This window comes from Chelonoidis abingdonii, chromosome 3 (assembly GCF_003597395.2).
Source record: "Chelonoidis abingdonii isolate Lonesome George chromosome 3, CheloAbing_2.0, whole genome shotgun sequence".
Lineage (NCBI taxonomy): Eukaryota > Metazoa > Chordata > Testudines > Testudinidae > Chelonoidis > Chelonoidis abingdonii.
The window spans coordinates 22,554,133-22,579,337 of record NC_133771.1 but is presented as its reverse complement, the minus strand read 5'-3'; the positions used below and the strand labels follow the sequence as shown (position 1 = coordinate 22,579,337).

General features: G+C 45.5%; 1 protein-coding gene across 1 annotated transcript; it reads left to right on the top strand.

Moving 5' to 3' along the window:
* Positions 1-208: 208 nt before the first annotated feature.
* On the top strand, positions 209-24,007 carry LOC116821182 (b(0,+)-type amino acid transporter 1-like). The gene is given in 7 exon segments (XM_032774150.1): positions 209-335; positions 338-951; positions 12,898-13,031; positions 18,794-18,923; positions 20,547-20,671; positions 21,322-21,409; positions 23,774-24,007. Coding segments are annotated over 7 exon segments (1,452 nt in total).
* Positions 24,008-25,205: the final 1,198 nt, after the last annotated feature.

Sequence of the window (25,205 nt, the reverse complement as noted above, 5' to 3'; positions counted from 1 at the left end):
CATAAGATGGTAATAAAAGGAAAGGAAGGCAACAAAAAAGTTAATATATCTCAGGACAGTCTATAAATCACTGAACGGTAACATCTGAAGTAACTTAACTGCTGTAATTATTAACTGTGACTTTAAGGATTGAGACAGTCCTTACGTGAAACACTGAGTCCTGCTATTTTACATCTTCTCTGAAGCAACATATACTAACAGCTCCATTATGAGGGAAAGGAGGACAGTAGACTCTTCTAGTTCGGCTGCAGATCTGAGTGAAGGGATGGGGACTTTAAGGTTGAAGCGAGAAGTTGGACTGATTAGCGCTGTGTCGTTAATTGCTGGAACCATGATACGTCTGGGATCTTTATGTCTCCAGAGTGGGTGCTGTACCATATGGGTAGCCCTGCAGGCGCTCTCATCATCTGGGCTGCTTGTGGTCTGCTGGTCATGTTTGGAGCCCTGTCGTATGCTGAACTTGGGACTATAATTAAAGAGTCAGGGGGGGACTATATTTATATCTTAAGGAATTTTGGCTCTCTTCCTGCTTTTCTTTTCGCATACACTTCCATCATCGTGGTAAGGCCTGCCAGCATGGCAGGTGTCTCTTTAAGCTTTGCCGAATATGCTGTTGCTCCATTTTACCAAGGATGCTCAACCCCTCAGATAGTGGTCAAGTGTACGGCTGCTAGCTGTATCCTGCTTTTAGCCATCATTAATTGTCTCAATGTGAGGCTGGCCACAGCCATTATGAACATATTTACAGTGGCCAAAGTGTTAGTTTTGCTGGTCATTGTGATAGGCGGAGTGGTGTTGCTCATCAATGGACACACGCAAAGTTTCCAGGATGCCTTTCAAAACACAACTGCAGGTATTGGGCCAGTTGGAGTGGCATTTTATCAGGGACTGTGGTCCTATGATGGATGGAACAACCTGAATTTTGTGACCGAGGAACTTAGGAAGCCTGAAGTGAGTGAATTATACTGATTTTACTTTATTTGTTTAATTTTGCAAATATCACCCTTGATTTTTTTTAAGCTAATGAGAGGGGCAATACTGTCTAGTGGTTAAAGCACGGAGCCAAGCAAGCTGGACTCTGTCCCTGGTTTGTTTGTGATTTTGAGCAAACCATTTAACTTCTCTATGCTTTATTTAACAAGCATGCGGGCAAAGGAGATCCAGTGGATATTGTACATTTACATTTTCAGAAAGCCTTTGACAAGGTCCCTCACCAAAGGCTCTTAAGCAAAATAAGCAGTCATGGGATAAGAGGGAAGGTCCTCTCATGGATCGGTAACTGATTAAAAGACAGGAAACAAAGGGTAGGAATAAATGGTCAGTTTTCAGAATGGAGAGAGGTAAATAGTGGCGTCCCCCCAGGGATCTGTACCAGGCACAGTCCTATTTACAATATTCATAAACTATCTGGAAAAAGGGGTAAACAGGGAGGTGGCAAAATTTGCAGATGATACAAAACTACTCAGGATAGTTAAGTCCCAGGCAGACTGTAAAGAGCTACAAAAGGATCTCTCAAAACTGGGTGACTGGGCAACAAAATGGCAGATGAAATTTAATGTTGATAAATGCAAAGTAATGCACATTGGAAAACATAATCCTAACTGTACACAAACAATGATGGGGTTTAAATTAGCTGTTACCACTCAAGAAAGAGATCTTGGAGTCATTGTGGATAGTTCTCTGAAATCATCCACTCAATGTGCAGCAGCAGTCAAAAAAGCAAACAGAAAGTTGGGAATTATCAAGAAAGGGATAGATAATAAGACAGAAAAGATCATGTTGCCTCTATATAAATCCATGGTATGCCCACATCTTGAATGCTGCATGCAGATGTGGTCGCTCCATCTCAAAAAAGATATATTGGAATTGGAAAAGGTTCAGAAAAGGGCAACAAAGATGATTAGGGGTATAGAACGGCTTCCGTATGAGGAGAGTTTAATAAAACTGGGACTTTTCAGCCTGGAAAAGAGGCAACTAAGGGGGGATATGATGGAGGTCTATAAAATCATGAGTGGTATAGAGAAAGTAAATAAGGAATTATTATTTATTCCTTCTCATAAAACAAGAATAAGGGGCTACCAAATTAAATTAATAGGTAGCAGGTTTAAAACAAACACAAGAAAGTATTTTTTCACACAACGCACTGGCAACCTCTGGAACTCCTTGCCAGAGGATGTTGTGAAACCCAATACTATAACCGGGTTCAAAACAGAGCTAGATAGATTCCTGGAAGATAGGTCCATCAATGGCTATTAGCTAGGATGGGCAGGAATGGTGTCCCTAGCCTCTGTTTGCCAGAAGCTGGGATTGTGTGACAGGGCATGGATCACTTGATGATAACCTGTCTGTTCATTCCCTTTGGGGCACCTGCCATTGGCCACTGTCAGAAGACAGTATACTAGGCTTGATGGACCTTTGGTCTGACCCAGTATGGCCATTCTTATGTTCTTAGTTTCTCTCTCCATAAATTGGGGATTAAAATAGTCACCAGTCTTTGGTTGAATGGAGCCATGTGAGTGCAAAAGTATACAGAACATATTTCATACCAGTGCAGCACCAAACAAATGTACAGATCTAATAGAAGGTGCACAATTCAATAGTAATTTAAATTACAATGAATATCTTACATTACACAGCACTTCTACCCAAATAATTTTAAACACTGAAAGGCAGACACCTTTAGGGTGGAGGGAGACAATCTATGGAAATACAGCACACTGTTCCACAGCACAGGTGGGAACAGGAAGAATTTTGGTCAGGTGCTCTCCATTTCTGATATCTTCAGTAAAAACCCCTGTGTTTAGTATTTGATAGTTCATAGATGTTAAGGCCAGTAGGAACCATTGCAATCACCTAATCTGATTTGCTGCATAACACAGGCCAAAAATCCTTACTGTGCTCTCAGTCCAGTTCTCAATGGACAAGTATTCATATCACAAAACTCCATAGGACAGTTAGGGCTAATTGTCACCTATGAGCTGTGATCTAAATCTGATCTAACCCTTTGACGTGTTGAATGTTCAGCAAGATACGTTGATATTTCATCAATTTCAGGGAAACATTCATTGGATGATGCAACAAAACAGGTGGTCTTCAGGACTGGCAGCAAATAAGCTAACGTTAAAATGATCAAGAGTCATGCAGCAGATTAAAGTGCAATACATCTTTGTAAATGCCTGGTTTAATTATTCACTTGACAATATACTTATAATTTTTTTCTCCATTAGGAAAGGAGTACTTTCTGGTGGGAAATGATAGCTTGTAATCTTAAGGAGTTGTGGCTAAACAGATGGCACCCTTGGAAAATCATTATTCAGTCATAATTGGACCCTCAGAAACTAACCAATAAATAAGGGACATTTTATGAGAACATGCTGGGAGATAGTATGTCTAAGGGGGTAGGGCATTGGCCTGGAGTTCAAAGAGAGCTGGATTCTATTCCTGGCTCTGCTACTGACTTACTGTATAACCCTGGCAAGTAATTTCACCTTCTTATGTCCCTGTTTCCCGCCCACCCTTTGTCGGTCTTGTCTATTTGGATTGTAAATCAATCAAGGCAGGAGCTGTCTATGGGTTTGTATGATGTCTAGCTGAAGGGGACCCTGATCTCAGCTGGTGTTTCTAGGCACTATTGCCATACAAGTAATAATTATAAGTGTAACTGTCCCCCATCTTGTCTCAGATAGGCCTGTGCAATGGCTCAGGAGTCGGCACATACAAACATTACACCACAAGCTTTGGAGCAAGTGTTGTCTGTGCAGCTATAAGAGCCATGTAGGCATTTAACATTTGATGTCATTCCAAGAATGACAGGCGCTCTGAAAACAAAAGAGATCTTTATTCCCAGGGCAGGAATAGAATGAAAGTCATAAATTAGTGAGAATGTTACACTAAACAATACATGCTATTAGGGTATAACACAGTTAGCAAATCCTGAACTAGCTACTGGTCACACCAACTCTTTGGTTCAGACCAGGACAAAATGGCATGTGTCTGTGTGGTCCTTTGGAGGAATCACAGAGGTATTTCCAAAACTGGGACTATCTGTGGTGCAGATGTCTTTCCTCTTTGTTCCTCAGCATACAGTCTCTCTAGCAGGAGTCTCCCCATGATACAGCCCTGCTCCTGCAGACTTTAATTCTGTACCAGCACCTGCTGCACTCCCTGGTCTCTCTCTCTCTTACACACATACAGTCTCTCTCTCTCACACACGCACACAAAATAAAACAATTCTAAACAGATTAAGCTAATTCTCCTACAGGATGGGAAGGAAGGACAAGACTGATATTGTTATTTGTATTTTAAACACTTAGTGGTGCCAGCTACTCTGATTATAGATCTATCCAGGGGTGAAAGTAACTTGTCTTAAAGGACTTACTGGTATGCCGGAGTCCTGAGTGGGGGTGGTCGGGGCCTCAACTGGAAGATGCCAAGCCTTTAAATCCCCCAGGCCCTTGAAATCCAGATTTAAAAGGCCTGGGGCTCCAGCTGAAGTAGTGGTGGCTTGGAGCCCCGAGCCCTTTAAATCACTGCTGGAGCTACCAGCTCCAGAGGCATTCGGGATCCCCGATGCTTGGGTGGCGATTTAAAGGGCCCGGGGCTCCAGCCTCCGCTACTACAGCAGAGCCCCGGGCCCTTTAAATCGCCACCCAAGCCCTGCTGCCGGAGCCTCGGGGTAGCAGCGGCGGCAGTGGCCTGGGGCTCAGGTGGAGATTTAAAAGGCCAGAGGCTCCAGTCGCTGCCGGGAGCCCCAGACTCTTTAAATTGCTGGCCCGGGGAAGCTGGTATGGTTAGCGGTATACCGGCTTTTGCTGGTACCCTGGACCAGACCGGACAGGCTTCTTTTCACCTCTGGATCTATCTAAATACCTAGATAGATAAGAGTGGGTGTGAGGGCACTGATGGTACACACAAGGCTGCTCCTGACCGTGGTCTTCCTTTGCTCCCCTCACTTCTACTCCTGATCCCTTCCTCTCCAACCCCTGGCAGTCACAATTGTAAAGAGAGTTTGTAAGCACATGGTTGGGGAAGCAAACAATTATACATGAATGTCCCAGTGAAGGACCTTGGCTATGGACAGTTATAGTGAACTTTTGCATTCAAGGCCTGGTCTTTCAGTCCTTATTCAGGCAAAACTCACTCAAGTCAATAGAATTGATGCCTGAGTGAGGACCTCGGGACTGAGTCCATTGTGAAGGTATTGTGTGAAAAACATGATTTCACGTTGGCTACATCTGCTCCTAAGAGTGTACAGGGTTACATGTACATATACTGTGTATCCCGTATCTATGATATGTGTCTACATATGCCATGCTGGGCCCTGGTATATGCTGTGCAAAAGCATGTATCTGCATCTGCACTGCCCCTTTTTGGTATGTGACATTAGTAGTATCCCAGAGTCCTATGCATTGCTGGACACACTCTGAGAACCACCTTTCTTCATGTTGCTGGTACTGTACCCCGCCTCCATGCACTTGACAACGTTAGCTCTCACTTGTCTTTCCCTTCTGCCAAACTGTGTTGGAGGTATGGAACAGGTCCAGGAAGATGCGGTTCTGCTTCTGCTACTGCTCGCAGGACAAATGTTCATGGGGTGCAGTACTGGACAGTGGATGGCATTAGTCCAGAGATCTGTCAGGTGATGATGATGGCTGACCCAGAGGGGGAATGAAAATCCACTTAGGCCCCTTGGAATGGATGGTTTGAATGCTGGGATCATGAAGGTATGCCATGAGTGGACCACCACTTCTGGTCCCAGAGAAGTGGCACAGTGTGGTGGGATGACATCATGCTGGAATCTTGGGATGGTGACCATTGCCTCAGAACTTCAGAATGAGGAAGCAGACCTTCATTCAGTTGTGCCAGGAGCTTGCAGCAAGCCCCCACGCTAGACTACTCAATCTCAGAAACCCATACCAGTGCAGAAGCGGATGGCTATTTCCCTTTCAGAGAAATCAGGCAACACCTGGACAGCTATCGGTTAGTTGCCAACCAGTTCAGGGTTGGGAAGTCAACTGTTGGGACAGTGGTTGTACAGATATGCCATGCTGTCAATGCTGTAATCTACTGATGCGTGGTTTGCATAATGCAAGTCTCTGAAATTATAGTAGGATTTCAGAGGATAATTTTTCCTAATTGTGCGGGGCATGGACAGAACACACATCCCTACACTTTTCCCACTAAAAGGGGCTAGTAAGTATGTGAACTTCAAAGGTTACTATTCACTAGTTCTTCAAGGCTTGGTGGACCGCAGGGATTAGTTCATGAATTTAAACTCTGGACACACAGGAAAGGTCTATGATGCCAGGATGCTCCGGAGATTAGGGTTGTACTTCAAGGGAAAGACGGGAATTTATTCTTCCAAAACAATGTAACTACGTATGGTGCTTCTGTGCTGACATTTATTCTGGGGACTCTGCGTATCCACTCCTACCATGGCTCATGAAGCCTCACCCCGACATCTCTGACCCAAGAAAAAGGGAATTAAACTACAGACCGAGTAGCTACAGAATGGTAGTGAAGTGTGCCTTTGGGCAATACCTCTGGACCCATCTGGATGCCAGTGTGGCCCATGAGGTTTGGATTATCATGGTGAGCTTGCTTTGTATAAACTATGTGGGGCTCAATGGGAATACTGCCACAGCCAGTGGGCACAAGACAGAGCTGCTTTCTCAAGCTTATACAGGCAATCCCCACCCACGTGTACACTGGTCCTTGTTCCTGGAGGGCCAGCAAAATTCATGATGCTGTGAGCTGACACGTAATGGCATAATGAGGAGCCAGACGGTGAATTGGGACTGTGTCGGGTACACTATTATGACAACTTAATACTGTTTGATGGGCGCAGTAGAGCATTGCCACACACTTCAAGGGAGACCTTGATAGGTTTTGATCCCCTGCAGTGAATGTTCTAACTGAAAGCAGACAATTGGGGGAGGACCCTCAGGGTTAACACCTCTGGTCATGGTTTTGCATTGTGAGACTTTTAATGGAGCAATGTTTTTGTTTCATGTTAACTGCTCTGTTTGGGGTCGGTTTATGGGGAGTGTGATTCCCCCCACACAAGCCTGGAAATGATGAATGTGGCCCAAGAAGGGTTAAGTAACCTGGTACGCCGCGCCTGAGGGAGAGTTAGACTTGATGAGCAAGCACTGATTGAGGATGAAGCCAGCTGGGCAGGAGGAGGCAGGGCTGGTATAAGGGCAGGAAGAGAGAGCAGAAGGATGCAGTGCTGTGGAAGTCTGTGGTTACGCTCTGGGCTTAGAGGGGGAAAGGGGGAGACCCAGGGGAAGAGTAGAAGCCCTAGGATCCTGGCCCTAAAAGAAAGGCTTAACCACCAGGGTGGTGGAGCAGAAGCCTGATGGGGTGGAGTAGGAAAAGGCTTAGGAAAATGGCAAGGTTTAGGATGGTGCAGAGCTTGGCTGCTGATTTGAGAGTGCCTGGACTGGTACCCGGAGCATGGATGGGCCCAGGTTCCCCTACCAGTCATCGGGGAAGCAGTGCAGGGGTCTCAAACTCAATTTACCTTAGGGCCAGTGCCAGTCCTCAAATCCTCCCAGCAGGCCAATAATGTCACTGAAGATGGTGTTCAGAAAAGAAAACGTTTATATTGTATTTTTTATTTTGAATTTTTTAGAAATAATAAAACTGTTATACCACTTTATACAATTCTTCACCTGCCACAGAGTTTTTAGTGTTTGCCAGACACCTGACAATGCTTCAGTTCTGTCAGTTTGTTGATGTTTGGCCTTGGTGACTGAGCAGTTGAAACCTTCAGGATTGCAGCAAGGTGTGCATCAGAAGGTTGTGTTTGGTATTTTGACTTGTTTATATTCATTGTGGAAATTTTTTTCTCACAAATGTAAGTACTACCAAACAAGGACATGATTTTTCTGAAGGTTTTGCAAAGATTTGGGAAAGATGATGGTGGCTGTCTGAAGAACTCTGTGACATCCTTGGTTTCTCTGAATTTAGTCTTTAAAGATGTGTTGCACTGCATATCAATGAGTTCCATTTGTAAATCATATGGTTCTGTTTCCACATCAACAGAAAACGGATTAGCAAACATATTGAAGCTTTCTTCGTGCTTTCTGAAATCTGAAAATGGCTGATCAAATTCTTATAAAATCAAGTCAAGTTTAGTAGTGTATTCAGAACCACTGAACTGTGTTTCAGAGCCGAGCTCTTCCACAAGTGACTTGCATGCTGGGAAATGAGTGAGATTCCCCTGAGAAATCTGATTTTTCCACAATTTTAGTTTAGTTGTGAATGCTTTCATATTATCAGACACTGCTGTAACCAGCTGACCTGAACCTTGCAGCTTCAGGTTTAGGATATTCAGCTCTTGTGTTACGTCACCAAGGAAAGCAAGATCTGTCATCCATTTGTGATCTTCAGATTCTGATACAGGCATTTTAATTTCTTCCATGAATCTTTTCACCTCTGTTTTCAATTCAAAGAATCTCTTTACAGTAGAACTCCTGCTTAGCCAGCGCACCTCAGTGAAGTAGAGCAAATCACCGTATTTAGATTCAATTTCCTCCAAGAAAGCACGAAACTGTCTGTGCTGCAAGCCCCTGGAGCAAATGTAATTCATATATTTCACAACAACTGACATGACATTGTCAGATTTCAAAGACTGACCGCACAGTGCTTGTTGGTGAATGATGCAGTGTAATGCTATTGGTTGCTCAGCGTTTTGCTCGGCCAGTTTTCTTTGTACTAGTGTTACCAATCCATTTTTTTGACCAGGGCTGCCCAGAGGAGAGGGGCAAGTGGGGCAATTTGCCCCAGGGCCCGGGCCCCGCAGGGGCCCCCACGACAGTTTTTTCAGGCCCCTGGAGCGGGGTCCTTCACTCGCTGTGGGGGCCCCGGAAAACTCTCGCGGGGCCCAGGCCCCCGGAGCTTCTTCTGCTCCAGGTCTTCGCCAGCGGGGGTCCTTCAGCTCCATGATGGAAGGACCCCCCGCCGCCGAATTACCGCCAAAGTGGGACCTGCCGAAGACCCCAGGCCACCCGGAATCCTCTGGGCGGCCCTGTTTTTGACCAATGATTTCTGAGGCCCCGTCAGTGATTAAGCTTGCTAAAAAGTGCTATGGCAGACTGTATTGTTCCAGTGCTTCTGTGAGGCAGTGAAAAATTTCACTGGCCATTGTTCTACCACGCATTGTGGAAAAGCTGAGTAATTCTTCAGTTACTGCCAAGTTTTCATCAACGCCTCTCCCAAATATGGCAAGCTGCATACTGTCAACCAAATAGGTACTCTCATCAATTGTGATTGAATATGCGCAGAAAGCTGTGCTTTTCTCAATGAGCTGCCCATTGATATCTTTAGAGAGCTCAAGAATACGCTCTGCTAGGCTGATATTGCTGAAAACCTCTCTCCTATCAGAACATATGCTCTCACTGACTTTAATAAAGCATTGTTTAATAAATTCACCATCAGTAAATGGCTTCCCACACTTAGCAATTGTTTCACTCATGACATAACTTGCCAAAACTGCTGACTCTGACTTTTTTCTCGCTTTCTGAAAAAGCTGCTGCTGCTTCGCTAATTATTTTTTCAGTTGTAAGACCCTCTTCTCTCTGTTCTCCATGACATTTATCATATTGCTGCGCATGTTTCGTTGTGTAATGTCGTTTGATATTGTAGTCTTTTAAAACAACAACTTTATCTTTGCAGTTCACGCATGAGTTAGTCTGTTTGTACTCAGTGATAAAGTCTCTCAGGGACCACCAAGCACCTTCACCAAGACCATCCTACCATGAGGCAGTTCCTGCTCCACTTTCCCACACTCCATGCTCTGCTGACAGCAGGACCTTGCTGGGCACAAAAGTGGCTGAGGAAACACAGTCATGGTCTGCCCACTGGTCAGATGCAGGTGGTGAGGAGCATGGCTACTACCCTAAAGAGATGGGGCGGTGGGTGATTCTAACCCTTCCTGTGTTGTGTGTCTGGGATTATGCTCCCATCAGGTTCAGTGCCTCCTGATGCTCCTGCTGAGATGGCCTTCTCCTACACAACCTACCAACATGACATGGGACAATGAGTAAAAAAGTAAATAAAGGCCCCATTTCATTACACAGACCTGCAGTGCCGACAGCTAGAAAGAACCTTTCTTTTCTTCTTATCTTCACCTTATCTTATCTGTCAGCACCACTCACATTGCCTCCGTGCAGGCACCGCTCCTGGAGCTCCCATTGGCCATGGAGTCAGCGCTCGGGGAGGGGGGACGGAGGCAACATGCCCCCTCACACTGTTGTTGGAGCCTCATGAGTTACGCCATCTCCTAGCCCATTTCCCACTCTTTTCCCTCGCTCCCTTGGCCTCATGCCACCCTGTCTGACTCTGCCTGGCGACTAGTAATGGTATCTCTGTCACTCTCCCCCAGCCAATGGGAGCTGCCGGGGGCAGTGCCTGCAACAGACAGAGCTGGCAGTGTGGCTGCATGGGTCATGGCTCCACTAGCAACAGCAGGGATAGGGAACTGCTTGCAGGTAGCCAAGCTGCCTGAGGTGAATGTTCCCTAGGCAGTAAACCTCAAAAGTTTTATGAATGACATTGCCGAGTACAACCCCTGAGAGTGGTTGGATGGAGCAGGATGGAGCAATGTTGGGGGGAGGGGCATGTGAATCTCTCCTGCCCGCTCCCCTGCCACCCTCCCTCCTCCCAGCCGGCAGCTACAAGGGCCAGATGAAAGAACTTTTTAAAAAATTTCCACGGGCCACAGTGGGGAGGTTCTTGGGCCGCAGATGGCCCACGGGCCGGGACTTTGAGACCCCTGTATTAACATATATACATGGAACAAGAACGGTTTGTAACAGGAACAAATGACCCTCTCCCCATAGCCAAATTCTTTTACAAGTGGGCAAAAATTACTTTATGCAAAGACATCTCCACAACCTTCTCTTCTCCTTGAGAAGAGGGGGAATGCCCGTGGACTATTGTGTGGTGTGACAAATGGGGACATCTCCTGTGTGGCGGCTGGAGGCCGAACACAGGCTGTACTAGGACTGGACCGGGCTCCCTCGAGAGGGGATTTTGGTGACTGAGGAGGACATAGTGCTGGGCATCCAGCATGCCCCTCCCCAGCAGGAAGGGAGCTGGGATTCACTGCTGCTGGAGAAGGAAGAGGTGGTGTTGCCTGTTCTCATAAAGGAGCAGTGCCCCCAGCAGTGGGCAGGCTCTGAAAACATTACGTTACCAGTTGAACTAGAGGCTGTATGAGTGCATGAGTCTATTTCCTCTGTGCACATCCCATTGCCCGTGCTGTCTCTCCATTTGCAGGAATGCCTCATCCTGCCTAAGAGCCTGATCCTCTCTTGTCCTAGGAAAGTCCAACTGCCCCTGACTCCTATCTACACCAACAGACAGGTCCTCCAGAATCCTTGACATGGCTGGGGTATCCCTCTGCCCTACCACCAGAATGGGTTCCCTCTCAGCAGCAGAATGTCTTGCCATGACAAAGACCCAGGTAGAATTATATTTCATTTTTATCTTGGAAGGAACCTAAATCCCCTCACATAACACAACTGTACTGCTGAAGGCCACAGTATTGCTACTTTTTTGAATCCAGGCAATGCAGCTGTTACATCCCCCTTCTTTCACACTACTTTGGCAGCCCATAAGGAAGCAGCCAAGATTTAAAATGGTAAGATACCTGTCTTACTTTTATTAAAAAGCAATGTTTACAGTGTGTGGGGTGTGTTCGGTTCTTTCAGGGGTCATGGTACAAGTCACCGTTCTGTTCTTTAAAGGCTGCCCATTGCTTGGAGAACATAGCAGTCCTGAATATACCAGAATGGAAAAGACTGTGGAGGGCACCCGGCCACCTATGCTAGAATGTTTCTAATAAGGGTGACCCCTGTATTGCTGAGTGGAGGTGTTTGGTGAACTAGGGAGCTGGACCACGTCCATTTGTCCTGCTGTTAAGCCTGGGGAACCAGCTTGAATTTCTGCTGCATCAAATATTTGCTGAATTACGCCCTCAAGGCTGGGTGGAAATTTGAGAGGAAATTGACTAGCTAGCAGACAGAGTTTCCTTCCCATGGTAAAGGAACAAAGAACAACAGAAAACATCCACTCACCCCTGAACTCATCCCACCCCCCCGCCCGCGCATCACCAGAAAGTCCAACCCTTGTGTTCAGTGAGCAGCACTGAAAGGGACAGGGAAACCACAGAAGTGCCTTTTCTTCACTGCACCTTTGGATTAACACCTCTCCACTGCTAAGGGACACGGCATTGTGTCAGAACTGCCAGACAGGATGCCTCACTCACCCCACTTCTCCCTGCTTCTGCAAAGTGACTCAGTGTAGAGAGAGACCACATAGGCTGGGAATGGTACTAAACATTTGCAATGATCACAGGGAGAATAGAGTGCTCTGCCTTTTCTTCGACCAACAAATGGTTCCCTTCCCAGACCCACACCCAAGCCACCACCTCTCCTCCCCCTCCATGCAACTCCCATTTGCAAAGGGCAGGAAGTGGAAGAGAGGGAAGTGGACCGAGTTTCAGTCTTTAAGCAACCATAACTATAAGTGTCATAAAATTGTTCTTTTCCCACCCGGGCCCTATCAGAACCTGCATCCCTGTCCCTCTGGTCTCTATCTCTGTTCAGCGTGCTGGCCAACAAAGGCTCAGGCACACAGGGACACAGGAACTCTGTTATAGCCGCTGCTAAATGCTTTACAGTGGTTCATGGGAATTCAGTAAAATAGGTTATGGCACAAGAATGTACATGTGACCATGTCCACACTCACCCTATCAAAGGTTTCGCTGTACATTAATTGTCAATGAAGATTTCAATTCCAGAGTGAGTTGGCCATCAGCAAGAAGCTGCTGTAAATATCCATCGCTGTGTTGGAGCCGTAGCTCATCCTTCTTTATCTCTTCCCTAGGTGAACCTTCCAAGAGCGACGATGATTGCCATTCCTTTGGTGACATGCCTATATTTGCTGGTAAACATGAGCTACTTCGCAGCCCTGACTCCAGCTGAACTTCTGTCTTCGGGCGCTGTGGCTATCAGCTGGGGGTGAGCTATGTGTGTACTAACAGTGTCACTGCGGCCCAGTGGCTAGGGCACCAGACTGGCATTCAGGAGAACTAAGTGCTACTCGTAGCCCTGCCACTGGGCTGCTGAGTGACCTCGGGTAGGTCACTTCACCTGTTTCCCCACCTGTAAGATAGGGATAATGACACTAACTTCTTTTGTAAGAGGCTTTGAGATCCACGGATGGAAAAGTGCTATATTATTATTAGAGAACTGGATTGTTTTTTATATTTTTGTCAGCCCAAAGATTTCCAGAGCACCTCCCAAGCCATATAAACACAGTACCACTGAGATGGACCCATAGAATGGGATAGTGCCACGCAAAGGCTCACAGGCCAGAAAGGGTTAGTCTGATCTATTCTGGACTCTGGCTCAGGCCTTGGGTTAACTGTGTCTTCTTAGACCCTTTTTCAACCCCCTTAGTGCACCCCTTTCAAGTAACAGGTCTGTGCCTCCACTTCTCTTGGGAATGGGACCCTGTAGTGGGGTGGTCATCTGCTCCGGCCCTGGAAGGGTCAAAGCCAGCCCTGGGATAGGGCTCAGGCTGTGAAGCAAAGCCTGGACTGATTGAGGAAGTAGCCACGGCTGGGGCCACACCCCAATCAGGCTGCAGCTGGCCCTATAAAGGGGCTGCTAGGCTGGCGCTCAGGCACAGTCTCTCTAGAGTTGAGAGGGATGGGCCTGGCTACAGGGAGCTGAACAGGGTACCTAGACTGGAACAGGGCTGGGGAAAGACCAGAGGAGCTGGGGAGCTCTGACCTGGAAAGCCCCAGGCTGCAGGCCTTGACAAAGGCCAGAAGGGGTACTGGGGTTGCAGAGGGGCAGCCCAAGGGTAGACAGAGGCAGCAGGTCCAAAGCCCCCTTGCCAATGATGAGTGGCTTTTACACTGCAGTCTGCCCCAGTGAGCGGGGGCTAGATGGTGACTGGCTGTAGCCAAAGACTGAGGCGAGGTGGGGATAGGGGTTGGGGGTTCCCCGGGGAGGGGAGACCCAGTGACACTGTGAGGTACTGCAGGGGGCAGAACCCTGAGACAAGGGACATCAGGGTCCGGGAGGGACATGGGGCCAGTGGCAAGGCAAGATGCTGGCCTGCAGAGGGCGCTCTGGAGGCTGGTGAGCTAATTCCCTGGACGATCAGCCGGAGGTGCCACAGGGGTGCGTTGTTGCCCTGCTACAGACCCACAATTCAAACACTCTCCAACTGGGTCTCTGGATTACAACCCCTGGTTGTCATCAACCGTGTTACCAAGTAGGCCCAAAGGGCTGGGCACCTTCAAGAGTTTCCCTTTGGAAGCCTGTGGAGATTAACAGTGTGCAGTGACATAGAAGCAGCTTCTTGAGAACAAAGTGTGATTCATTTGCCAAGAGGCTCTCAGCATGCAGAGAAATGGATTTCGGACAACAAAGACAACGATCCTCGTACTGTCTTACCTACTCTTGGTATTCCCTCAAGCCCCCAGATAGCCATGACTTAGCCTTGCTGTCCCCCATTCACTTGGGGACCAAGCGACAGCCTGCTTGCTGCAGACCCTGACTCTCAGTCAGTCTGTGTCACCCTGCGCCAGCTGACAACTCCCTGGAGGGTGGATCTTGTAACTGATCAGCATCTTTTGATCTCCAGGTTCCCAACCTTGACAAAACTGCATAAGGGTGGTCTAGCTCGACAAACCTTGGCGCTCAGGGATGTGAAAAATCCATCCCAATGAGCACTGTAGTTATGCCAACCTAATCCTTGGTGTGGATGCAGCTAAGCTGATGGAAGAATGCTTCCATCGACCCATTTGCCATCGCTTAGGGAGGTGGTGTTCCTCCAGCGACAGAAAACCCCCTTCTGTCTGTGTCTACATTACAGGATTACACTGGCATAGCTTCTGTGCTGTAGGTATGCCACTATAGTCCCTGTAGTGTAGACATGGCTATGTCACCAGGGTCGGGTACAAGAATTGCCTCGCCACAGCTGTTAACTTGGCCACTGTCTTTGAGTGTTTGTTGGGATGTGCGCTGTCCAGGCCATTGTGTTACCTTTCCAGCTAGATTCCCCTATCATCCCCCTTTCTGATCTAACTCCATATAAATAAACACACAGAGCATGCACAATATTCATAAAAATAATAAATCCCCTTACCTTTTGTGATGAAGGGGGAATGTTCTTAATGTGTTCTTTGAATACTGAGTTGGGAGTATTGACCTGGGAAGGTTGCAGGGGAGTTTTGCTGGGACTGGCTGCATTGGGGATGGGAGACTTTCCTTGAGGGAGAATACCTGAGCACGTAACATGAGAACCCAGGAAGGGGGTTGGAGACCAGGTGACACCTCTGCCTGGGAAACTGGACAAAGGCTGGGGGGAGGAGCCGGGGGCGAGGCTGAGTGAGATGGCTGGAGGGAGTTTCAGTTTGGAGCTGGCTGGGAAAATGGAGGGGAGTCCAGATGGGGCTCTGGCCTCCCAGCGGGGCTCTGGCCGCCCTGCCCCCGCCCCGAAGATTGACCTAACTGTGGAGGTCCTGTTGTCTGCAAGACCTGTCTTGGACTGTGTTCCTGTTGTCTAAATAAACCTTCTGTGTTACTGGCCGGATGAAAGTCACGGTGAATCACAGGAAGCCAGAGGTGAATCATAGAATCATAGAATATCAGGGTTGGAAGGGACCTCAGGAGATTATCTAGTCCAAACCCCTGTTCAAAGCAGGGCCTTGTCTCCTCCACACTCTGTAACACCTTTACCTGTTCATTGCAAGCTCTCAGTTACATCCACCTCTAGGACAGGAGAAGCAGATGGCCTGTTTGTGCAACTTCTGTGTCTTTTTCCATGTGTCTCCTTTTATTGCTACTCACTGACATTCCCTGGGCAGCCCCTCCAACTTGATCACTCCGTGTCTCTTTTCAAGGCCCGTGTCCTGTGATGATTTAGTATTCTTCTTTGATCCTAGGCTTTGCCTTGGGAAAAGTAAACCATTCTAGCTCGGCTGGAGCCAACCAGGGGGTATCCCTCCATTAACATCTTCCCTATTGTTTCCTCAAGGACCCGTAGCATTCTCCATGATAGTGCCACTGTTTCATTTCCTGTTTGTCCTCACTCTAACAACTTCCTGACATTGAACTCCTTGCTGTTAGGCAGGATAATATTAAACAGATAATCTGAGGTACAAAAGATATTTATAAAAAGCCAACACATCACTCCCTCATTCTCCACACCCTGCATACAGAGACCATAGAATTTCATCAAGTGATTCCTGCACCAAGCTCCAGGCTTCTGGGTGAGATATAGCATATCTTTTAGAAAGCCATACAACTCAGATTTTAAGACTTCAAATGACAGAGAATCCACCACACTTCTAAATAAGTTGTTTATGGGATGGGAGGACAAATTTTGGCCACAAACACTGAGGCAATCTCTATTCTTATTAAAATTCAACAAGACCTTTGTTTCTAGGGGTATGAGACAACATCTCAGGTTTTAAGAACTCATTTATGCTCTTACTGCATTGTTAATAATCCTTAATATAATTGAAAACAGGAGGTCAAAGGACCAGTGTTCTGCTCAAACCAGTTACAAAACCCCATTAAGTTCTGGGGGCATGAACTTTCTCTGCACTTCCCTTCCTGTCATTCCTGATTAACGTATTATTTGTGAGTTCTCTGTTTTATAACCTGCCTCCTTCTCCTGCTTGACTAACCTTTTCACTCTGAGAGCACAGCTTTGGAAGAAACATGGCCCCAGAAACCAGGAGATGGGCCAGTGTGCAGTGCATGTCTGAGGGAGGAGAGGGATGCCCATGGTGACCAGGAAGTGGGTAGGGCAAGACGCTTATGGAGCATGAGTGAAGGTTCCAGCAGCAGTACAAGAACTCTGAAAGTCACGTGTTCACTGCTGGTTAAAGTAAAAAAAGCTGCTAGAGAAATGCATTATCTAGTGGCCAGAGCACAGGACAGGGAGCTAGGAGTTCCTGAACCCTTGTCCTCCCTCAGATAATTATGGTTGAAATTTCAGAAGCATGGTCTCCCTTTGGGTATAATTTGCATCCACAAAACTGCCTCAGCATTTCTTTTGAGTCAGCAATTGGGTAGCAAATGCAAATCTAAATGGTTGCACCTTGAGAAAGCGCCTCAGATTTGCACTTGAAGTTCATTTTCAGGGCCCCAAAAGTGCAGCTGCCAATTTTGTAGGTGCAAAAAAAAAGTGGGGTTGCCAACTCTTGTGACTTTATTGCAAGCCTGGTGATATTTGGAGTTTTTTCTGAAAGCCCCACCTTCTGGAGTCATGTGATTATGTGAGGCCCTCACCTTCATTTTTTTTAAAGGTGGAGCCCTCCTAGATTCAGAGACAAGCTTGAAATCATGAACAATAAAGGCTCAAAAAACAAAAGGCAAACACCCTTCTCCCTTTTAATATTTTTTATATCATGATTTGTAAGCTCATCTTGTATTTTGGAAGGGACCTAACTCATGATTTTTGAACTCCTGAGATTGACAAAACTGAAACAGGTTGGCCGAGCCTTAGCCAGGCTGAAAGTATAATCCAGATCTGGTGGCTTCCAATACAATCTGCCGCAAGTGCTGCCATGTCCCCGTCTCCCCCCCTCCCCACTCCCCCGTCACACACATTGTTTTCTCTCTTCCTTTTTCTTTACAGTGGTACAGATGGATTCAGGCCACAAAATTCAGACTGAGATTTCAAGCATAAAATAATTGGGTTAGAAAGGACGGCAAAGGTCATCTAGTTTAACCCCCTGAAGATGTTTGGATCTGGGATTTTGGTCCATTAAATGCACACAAATGGTGATTTCTTTGACAGGCCAATGCTGTTGTAATACATTTACTATTGTTAATTTCACCCTCCATCATCCCCAAAGGTAGAATTTAGTTTTGTTTTAAGTACCAGTTTATAGGCAGGAACAAGAGGCTATCATCCCAGCATCTGCCTCCAACGACCTCGGCAACCTTATGTTTGGTTTGTTAGGGGAACACCAAGCTGGATGGAGCCTGCCTCAGTTTTTATGGTTCTGATTATCCTCTTACTGATTTTAAACCAGTGTAGCTCTATTGACTGATACGGTGTCATGCTTGATTTACTCCAGTGAGAGAGGAGAATCAGGTCCTCTGTGTTTAGCAACCTTCCTTGGACAATCCATAAACTGTTTTCTGGACTCAGAGAAATGCAACTCTAGCATGTCTCTGAGAATGTACTCTGGAATCATAAAGCAACAGGGCAGTAACTAATGCTGAGGTGTTGAGAAATGTACACGTGGATTTAAAGAACTATGCTTTTAATGCATGTTTGAGGGGGTTGTTGTTTCGTTGTTTCTTTGTTTGTTTTTTGGTAATAATAATCATTTAAAAAACCTCTGACAACCCTTCGGTTTCATGTTAGCATTCTTCCTGGGATTTCTCTCCTGCCTCTTTAGATAATTAAACAAGAGGCCCCAATCCTTTACTCCTATTAAAATCAATAGGACTTTTGCTATTAACTTCAATGATAGCGAACACAGGCCCATGGTGTGACAGTCACACTGCATTCCTTGAATGACTGCAATCCAGGGTTCAATCCTCGGCATAAAAAAACATGAACTACCATTCCTTAAGGGCATTTTTCTAGCTGTTCAGGATGACCGCCTCTGCTGGCCACAGCATTGCACAACTAGTTAAAGATGAATTAAGGGAGAGAGACTGATGGTCTTCCTCTGTCATGTTTAAAACCATTTGCTTTTGCATGATCTGTGGCTTTGCTGCTGTATTTCCCTGTCACTTAGGAATAAAGTCCTGGGCAGCTGGGTCTGGGTGATCTCATTGTCAGTTGCGCTGTCTTCATTTGGGTCAGCAAACGGAACATTCTTCAGTGGAGGCCGTGTGTGCTATATTGCTGCAAGGGAAGGCCATATGGTAAGGGAGTGGAAACTGTCTATTTAAGGTTCATGCTATTTCCCCCTTAATGGTGGCACATGAAGCAAAAAGGGGAAAAAGCTGCTTTGAGCCATTTACTGATATATAAAGACATCCTCATTGTTTGACCCCCCCCAGTCTGTTTTGTTTTTTTAAAAACACACTCATTAGAAATATTAGCTCCTAACTTGCCTTTTGCTGCAGAATTTTAGAAAACTCTGTGGATTGACTCTTCAGTTGCTGCTGGCCCAGCTACAGCTGAAGTGGGAGGTGATGTGGAATCAGACATTGTTCATAAACTCTCCCCATTCAGGCTTGTCTGCATGTGGAAAGGTGCGGCTCTGAGCACCAGCAAGAGAGCGTGCAGACTAGGTGTGGGCTTTTTTTTACCCCCAGGTCATCTACTGTGGTGGAAATGCCTGCACATTGGCTACAGTCGTGCTCACACCATTGCTGGAGCTGAAGCTGCACATGTATTAGATCAATGGTGGGGTGGGATCGAGGGGAACTATCAAAAATGTTGAGTGTAGACATAGTCTCAAAGTCTTTCACGCTTAAGGGTCTCTCTCAATGGTTAAAGTAAATTGAAACAGGGTGGGGCGGAGGGGAGGGGAGCTGTGAGGGCGTGCTGATCCCTATGCCAAGGAGAAGAAGGCGAGCTCTTTCTCTGCACTCAGCAGGGAAGCTGTGTTCCTTCTAGCACCCTGCTATTATAGTTCTTGCTCTCCCTCATTTCTCCTCCCACCTGCATAAGTGTAAGACTCTGCATCCCCTCTGGCCTCAGCTCATGGACTCTTCAGAGTGTTTAAATGCCTGGGCCCATGCAAACAACTCAGGGGGTTATGTGTCGCATGGCTCCTTTTAGAAATGAAAGATGGTGTCATCCATACATAGAAAGTTCTGGGCTGCATATGATGCTCTGGGCAGTTTGGGATTTGAAAGCTCTGAGCATGTGCATTAACAGGTAGTTCAGAATGTATACCATTACCCTGCTTTTCAGGCAGAAGGGTAGTATTATAATTGAGCACCTATACTCATTTCAGAAATTAGACAAAGTGCTCTCTTTAAACCCTCCCATTCAGAACTAAGCAAGGGAAAGGCTAGCAAGTTACCCCACATTCTGTAACAAATCAGGGTTTGTTTGGGGTCTGGTTGCAACAGTCTTTCGTTTCTAGATGCTTAGTTCCCCAAATAGTCCCACTGATATCAAGTCCCGTTGGAAAGTAACTGAAAGTAGCCAGCTGGAGAACAATATGGCTGCCCAGATGGAACAAGGCACAATTTGCTTTCAGAATCTTTATTCTTAATGATGATTAATGATCCAGAAAGAATCTAACTTGGCTTTCAGGTACCAGCTAGAGGCTACAGACTGACAGAATCCCCTCTTTTATTTGCAGCCTGAGCAAATCTGATAGGAAATCATTGAGCCATGATAAAAATAGCCTTGAGGCTTCCATGCTTACACTCTTCAGAGTAGAACTGCTTTTTAATTAGAGTGCTTAGTTGTTGATTAAGGTCCCAATCCTGAACGCTTGCTTCAGGCAAAACTCCCACTGCAGTCTATGGGAATATGAGTATACATTTCAGAATTGTCTGTCTGTTACCCTTTGCTTTGACTTTCAGCCAGATATTCTGTCCATGGCTCATGTGAGATGCCTCACGCCTTCCCCTGCTCTGATATTTACATCAGCCATGGCTTTAATAATGATAATACCAGGAGACTTCAGCAGCATAGTAAACTTCTTCAGGTATGGTTAATATTTCCATTTCCCCTCCCCTTCCCAGAATCTGTTTTTACATTTTTAATACATTCTCTCTACCTGCTGCCTTCGTTAGCTCAGGTTATCATTTTCTAGCTAACAATTGCCGGCAGAGAGAAGAAGGAAAAGTGTGTGACTAACAAGTTTGTGACATGTGAATGCTGCTGTGATTCATAGTAATTTACAAATGGATCCATACCTGTTGTTTTCATAGATTATAAGAAGAAGTCACTGTGATCCTCTCGTCTGACACTATATAATACAAACATAGGATTTTTCAGAATCAATTCCTGTTTGAACTAGAACATCTATAGAAAAGCATCTAATCTTTTATTTAAAAATTGCTAGTGATGGAGACTCTACCACAAACTTGGTAAATTGTTCCAATGGCTAATGATATTTTCTCCATTTTAAAGTTTTGATCACTGTAGGTGAAAAAAATGGAGTGTATGTTGATAAGTGTTGGATTTAGGACAATTAAAAGGGGTTCTTGTGTACTAAAGTTAATGATTCCTTTCCTTGTTAAGCAGTGCACTTTCTTAAAGATACATACAGTTGCTATCTGAAAAACAATGCTTTTATAGTCAGCTGATCTAATTCCTGAACTCAATGGTAGTAACTTTTTTTTTTTTTTGCAGTTTTACAGCTTGGCTTTTCTATGGCACAACTATTGCTGGTCTCCTGTACTTAAAGATTAAGAAACCAGAACTGCCAAGATCATATAAGGTAAAATTAAAAAAAAAAAATTGTTGCCCATGGAAGTGAGAATGATGTTGCACGCTTGATAGACTTTACCAAATATTCTCTTTAATCCCGTCTGGAAGGACTGAACATTAGTGTACTATGGAGACAGATAGCTACCTGCCAGGAAAGCGCTCTAAAGCTATTTAAACATGTACTGTATGTAAAAAAATAATAAAAAAAAACACTGCCCCTCACACCAGGGAAGGTTTATCTTTAGGCCTGGATCTCAGACACTGCTGCTTCTTAAGGATGGGAGAGGAAAATAAAATCAGATTCTGATCTCAAAAGCTACTTCTGGCTACTCCTGGGATGGGTCACCCCCTTCTGCAGGTAAACCTGTGAGAAGAGGATCTAGGAAAAGGAGTGCTCTAAAAAGGAGCTCCTGAGTCATTTTGCCATGGCTGGGGCACATGTTTGCTTCCTAGGGTACTGGTTCCCAAATATAGCTCAGCTCATGGGATCCATATGAGGTCCTGTTCTGGCGTCACCTGTTCCTCTCTCCAGTGCCTGACGGACTGCGCAGCTCCAGAGAAGATGTGCTGCAGGCGGGGAACTCATTAGAAAGGAGAGTTCCTAGGCATAGAGGGGTTCCCTGGAAAAGAGAACACAGAGCAGGCTCCATTCACAATCCATTGGCTTTTCTTTGGGATAGGGGCAAAGCGTAGTTTGGGGGTGGTCTCCATGAGGCATAGAGCAGGTTTAATATTTAAAGCTAGACTTGACAAAGCACTAGTGACGGTACAGTAGAGCATGGCCCTGCACTGGCAGGGTGATGGAAAAGTCCCAGTAAGGCACCTATCACCTGTAATTCTGTCCTGAAACTAAGACAGTGAACTCCATGTTGTTGGCGAAAGAATGAAACAGTGGAAGTGCAACCCCCTGTTCAGTGTGTTTTATGTGCCTCCTGGGTCTCAGTTCACACAGGTAATGGATCTGTTACAATATTTAGCTTGATACTTTTGTCTCTTTAGCTCAAACTGTAGCAATTCATGTCACTAATTCCTGAGGTCCCCTGACCTTGGCTAACATGGCAGTGGCCATAGAAGGATCTGTCCTTGTGACACACCATTGTTTGCAAGAGAAACATTTTCACACCCCAAGTAAATCTAGAGTTTTTATTAGAATTTTGCCAGAAGGGTTGGGGCCCAGTTGGGAGTGAGCAGGGGCTGAGGCAGGCAGAGCAGTGCTGCTGAGCAGTAAGGCTAGGGAGATCTGTGGAGAGTCCCATCCATGCTCTCCCCATTAAACAAGCACAACAACATTGCCCTTGGCAGTTCGATACCCTACTTTCAGGAAGGAATCACGCAGTTAGAGATGGAAAAGAACAATTGGGGTATCTAACCTGTCTCCCTGTCAGTGCAGGATTATTCCCTCTTGTTTATTTACAGGTCTTTGGTGAAATTTTAAATTAAATTAAATTAAATTTAAACTTAATTTAAAGTTAAGTTTTGGATTAAATATTTTTAAGGCCAAACTTACAGAAACAGGCTACTTGGGCATCCACCTGTCGGTGCATGTGTAACCCCTATCTGCTTGACGTGGCACTCTGTCTCCCTTTAGTGGCATCTAAACCATCTAGAGCAGGGGTTGGCAACCTCTCAGTAGTGTGCCAAGTCTTCATTTATTCATTGTAATTTAAGGTTTCACGTGTCAGTAATACATTTCAACATTTTTAGGTCTCTTTCTATAAGTCTATAATATATAACTAAACTATTGTTGTATATAAAGTAAATAAGGTTTTTAAAATGTTTAAGAAGCTTCATTTAAAATTAAATTAAAATGCAGAGCCCCCCAGACCAGGATCCGGGCAATGTGAGTGCCACTGAAAATCAGCTTGAGTGTGCCTTTGGCATGCGTGCCATAGGTTGCCTACCCTTGATCTTAGGCTGTACACCAAGTTTCAGCTGTCCCAGGTTCGATCCTGTCTGCCAATGACCAGGTCTGTCGGCATTACACAAGTACAAGTGATCAGTCAGACACCATTATAGGATTTGTGGTTCTGTGTTCATAATCCTCAGTGTACCTAGAACATGCGCACACAGGTTTGCTGGCTGGCTGAAGAGTTTGGGCCCAAAGGCCCACTTTTATTTAATCAAGGAAATTGTTTTGTCATTACATTTGTCAAATTTAGAAAATTCCTCATCAGAATAGGAGATATGAGGGAAGGTGCAATTTGAGGGATTGCACGTAGGGTCAATGCAGTTGCGGACATGCAGAAATATCCCTTCTTGTCCATTATGAGGTAGGTTACCCATTTCCATACATGTGACATGGGGGGAGGGAGGGATTCACAGGGTCAGGCCCAGGATATATATGGTCCTTTACAGAGATGTTTTGCTTTCACAGGTTCCAATTATTATACCAATAATTGTGCTGATTGCATCTGTGTACCTGGTGCTGGCTCCAGTCATCGACCAACCGCAGATCAAGTTCCTCTACGTCATCCTATTCATCCTTAGTGGTATCATTGTTTACTTCCCATTAGTTCATTACAAATGCCATCCCCAGTTTTTACAGAGAGTCACTTTGCATCTCCAGCTGCTCCTGGAAGTTGCCCCGACTGCTAAGAACACGAACTGATTTAACATTTACCGTACTACATTGTTGGCTGCTCCTACTTATTTATTCCAATACTGAAAACCATATTTGTTTGAGATATATGTGCAAAAGAGCTTGTTCATAGGGGAAGCAGAATAACTTCATTAAGTAGATTGGAAGAAAATGGAACAAAAACATCTGATAGATAGACATGAGCCAATGGAAGGTTCCTTGTGTATTTTCTGGGGATACATTCTCCCTTCCACACACACATTCTGGACCCCCTACCATTGCTGAAGACTCCACAGTGCATCATGTATATTTCTATCCTAGCAAAGAGGGAGAGGAATTCTCATGAAGGATTCATACTTTTATTTAATCAAGAAAATTGTTTTGTCATTACGTTTGTCAAATTTAGAAAATTCCTCAACAGAATAGGAGATATGAGGGAGGGTGCAATTTGGGGGATTGCACGTAGGGTCAATGCAGTTGCGGACATGCAGAGATATCCCTTCTTGTCCATTATGAGGTAGGTTACCCATTTCCATACATGTGACATGGGGGGAGGGAGGGATTCAATGTCTGACCTTCAGTTCCAAAAAGACCAGTGTGCTAAAATTGCAGCTTCACTAGCTCAGCATGTAAAAGACTCTGCTCGCCACACAAAATGGGCTGGGGTACTCTCGAAGGGGACCAATGCACACATACACAACCATGTACATCACCCTATTTTAAGCCAAAAGCCAAGTGCCATTCTGTAATGACCCCTGCCTCTATAGGTAGAGCAGTGCAAGAGAATGCACTGCAATTTGAACTAAGAACTGCCCTAAAACCACAGAGATGAAAGAAGCATCTTAGCTAGCTCAACAACTATGAGGAAACATAGTCCAATAATGGGCAGTGGCATCCATCTGTAGCCCACACTCAGCAGACTTGTCTCCTGCATCCTTCCTCAGGTTTCCTTGTTCTCAGCTTTTCACTGATTTTTGTTTTACTTCATTTTTAACAGACTGTTGAGTTGAGGCTTTTAAAGTGAAAAAATAGTCTCCTCACCCCATACTCCAAAGAAATATTTTGTAACAACAGTCTCCTCCCCCATACCAGAAAGTATCCCCGACATATCCACACCAATAAAAAGGGTTCTAATTAGTGGACACCACCAGGTAATTTAACCTGAAATCTGTGTTTTGCTTACAGCTAAAACAAAACAAACAAGATTTATAAACCCAAACCCACTGGG